The sequence below is a fragment of the Penaeus chinensis genome, chromosome 39, assembly GCF_019202785.1.
Source record: "Penaeus chinensis breed Huanghai No. 1 chromosome 39, ASM1920278v2, whole genome shotgun sequence".
NCBI lineage: Eukaryota > Metazoa > Arthropoda > Malacostraca > Decapoda > Penaeidae > Penaeus > Penaeus chinensis.
In genome coordinates, this window is record NC_061857.1 from 29,360,357 (window position 1) to 29,362,856 (window position 2,500).

General features: G+C 31.4%; 1 protein-coding gene across 2 annotated transcripts in view; it reads right to left on the bottom strand.

The window, feature by feature from the left end:
* The window catches only part of LOC125046769 (calcium-activated potassium channel slowpoke-like), a 14,738-nt gene that overhangs the window by 6,730 nt on the left and 5,508 nt on the right, over positions 1–2,500 (bottom strand). For both annotated transcript variants that reach the window (XM_047644705.1, XM_047644706.1), the window contains exons 2-8: positions 1,762–1,826; positions 1,527–1,623; positions 1,173–1,284; positions 810–952; positions 498–665; positions 267–358; positions 1–77 (exon numbers count right to left, since the gene is read on the bottom strand). The exon at positions 1–77 is cut by the window's left edge and continues 19 nt beyond it. In XM_047644705.1, coding sequence (XP_047500661.1) covers positions 1–77; positions 267–358; positions 498–665; positions 810–952; positions 1,173–1,284; positions 1,527–1,623; positions 1,762–1,826 — 754 coding nt within the window. The remainder of the gene's footprint in view (positions 78–266; positions 359–497; positions 666–809; positions 953–1,172; positions 1,285–1,526; positions 1,624–1,761; positions 1,827–2,500) is intronic.

Below are 2,500 nucleotides of genomic sequence, written 5' to 3' on the forward strand. Positions count from 1 at the left end.
CAACTTCCCTGTCTATCCAGCGTGTTACAAAGGAGCGGATCTTCTGAGTGTCCAGTGAGCCACAGAACACAATATGCCTGATGAGAGGTAATCAGGGGGAAATTTAAAAAAAAACTACAGCAAAGAAATAAAAAGGGAAGTATGAAGACAAAGGCAACTTGGCTCTCTGTCAGCCTTCCTCCCCACTTTTTTATCAGCAGGATTTTCAGTTTATTTCACATTTATCCTGAATAAAGAAACAGGAAGCAAACTAGATAGACACTGACCTGCCAGCCAATATCGGTGTATATGGCATGAAGTCTGGTGGCAGTTTGCCGATCATCATCACCAACTCAGGTATATATGTTGCATACAAAACCTACAATAAAGCATCAAATAAGAGAGCATCCTGTGTCTTCTTCACACTTTATATCCTAGTCACAATTGCATAAGACATATAAAATCATTTATATGGTATTAGATTTTTGTGAAATGTGAAGAGGAGTCATCTAACCTACCAGAGTAAAGAATATGGATATTGTGAGGAAACATCTGCCAAGTGTCGTCTTGCACGAGACGTCACCGTAGCCAACAGTAGTTAGTGTTATCACTGCGAAGTAGAGCCAAGTTCCGAAGGTCAAGTCATGCGGTTTCTCCAGAGAAGTTGGGTCGCCAAGACCCTCATTCTGCAATTCATTCATGTGTGCTGCTTACATGCACAGAGTTGGTTATGCACACCTGCACTTTATTTCTGCAGTATATACATTGATATCAGATATATCAAAAACTAAAATGACCTTTTCTGCAAAAGTATTCATATCCTTACTTACTAAATGTATGAGCCCAGCCATCACAAACCAAGCAGTTAGAACCTTGGACAGGGACTTCGTGATGAGAATCCCACGGGATATCTCACCAGAGCCTCCAATTTCTGGGATCTTCAGTAAGAAGATGCTCCTCATGAACTGCGGACCTGTAATTTTCATAGTAGCGAGTCAGCCACAGTTTATTTTCAATATAACCTGTCATCGTGGCAAGGGTTGGTATTAATGCAACCCTTACCACATATATCATTAAGGTCATTTATATATTGCGAGTGTTTATACACAAAACTTGCAAGTATAGCCACACTACTATACTTAACAATTATACCATTAATTCTCTCCAAATACAAACTAAAAGCCCACACATACCAATGAATGACCTCCCAAGAATCACTCCAAAGATGGCTGGTGGTATAGTGCAGTAATCTGCAATGGTGTAACAGGATAACAGGAAACTCCTCACATTTTCTGCTAAAGCCATCTGGAAATATAAGTGGACCAAGCTCATCCTCCTACTTAATTCAGATCTAGTAATGACTTTGCCTTAAGGAACTATTACAGACTTAGCAGTATATGTATGAAAACTGTTCTTACACACTTACTGAAAATTTGTAAGCAAGGATAAACAGTTTTCCCTGTTATTTGGAATCTGCATATATACTGCTAACAGAATAGGGGAATGCTGAGTGTAAACAATATCAATCATTAAGGGTAACTACTCACCCTTAAGAAGAATGAGCCTAGGAAGCACAAATTCAGGGCCAAGTCAACAATCTGGAAGGCATTTTCTGCAAGGGGCAGGCAGTTCTCAAAGAGTTGACTGCAGAGTGAAAGGGATGGATTAGTTCACAAAAAAAAAAAAAAAAGTTTATCATGTGACGTGATTCTATTTTGCAATATGTAAATTTACATTAGTGAATAAAAAAACAAAAATAATAATAATAATATCTGTACTCACTACAGCTGATCCTCTACAATGAAGGCACACAGGGAGACAATGTTGAGGACGACTTCCAAAAGCAGCTGTTGAACATGGAAGTTGCATTAGTGCTACTTGTATTTATATTATATACATATTATACATACATACATACATACATACATACATACATACATACATACATACATACATACATACATATATATATATAAAAATGTATATATATATATATATATATATATATATATATATATATATATATCATATGTCATATATAATTATGTTATACACGTGTATATCAAATCTATATATATTTATATTATATGTCTATACTTATGTTACATATATAATATAAATATATATATAAATATATATAATATAAATATATATAGATATTTATATAAATTTATATTATACATACAAACATATATATATATACATATATATTATAAGTCATATATAATTATGTTATACATATGTATAATATATCTAAATATATTTACATTATATACATTTGTATATAAATATATATATATATATATATATATATATATATATATATATATATAGTGTTTCTATTAAGTATGTTATATATTATATAATATATGTATTATATATTATATATATGATATATAGATAAAATATATTAAATATATAAAAAAAATATATAATAGATATGTATATTATATATATATACATGTATATGTGTATAAATATATATATATATATATATATATATATCTATATATGAATATAA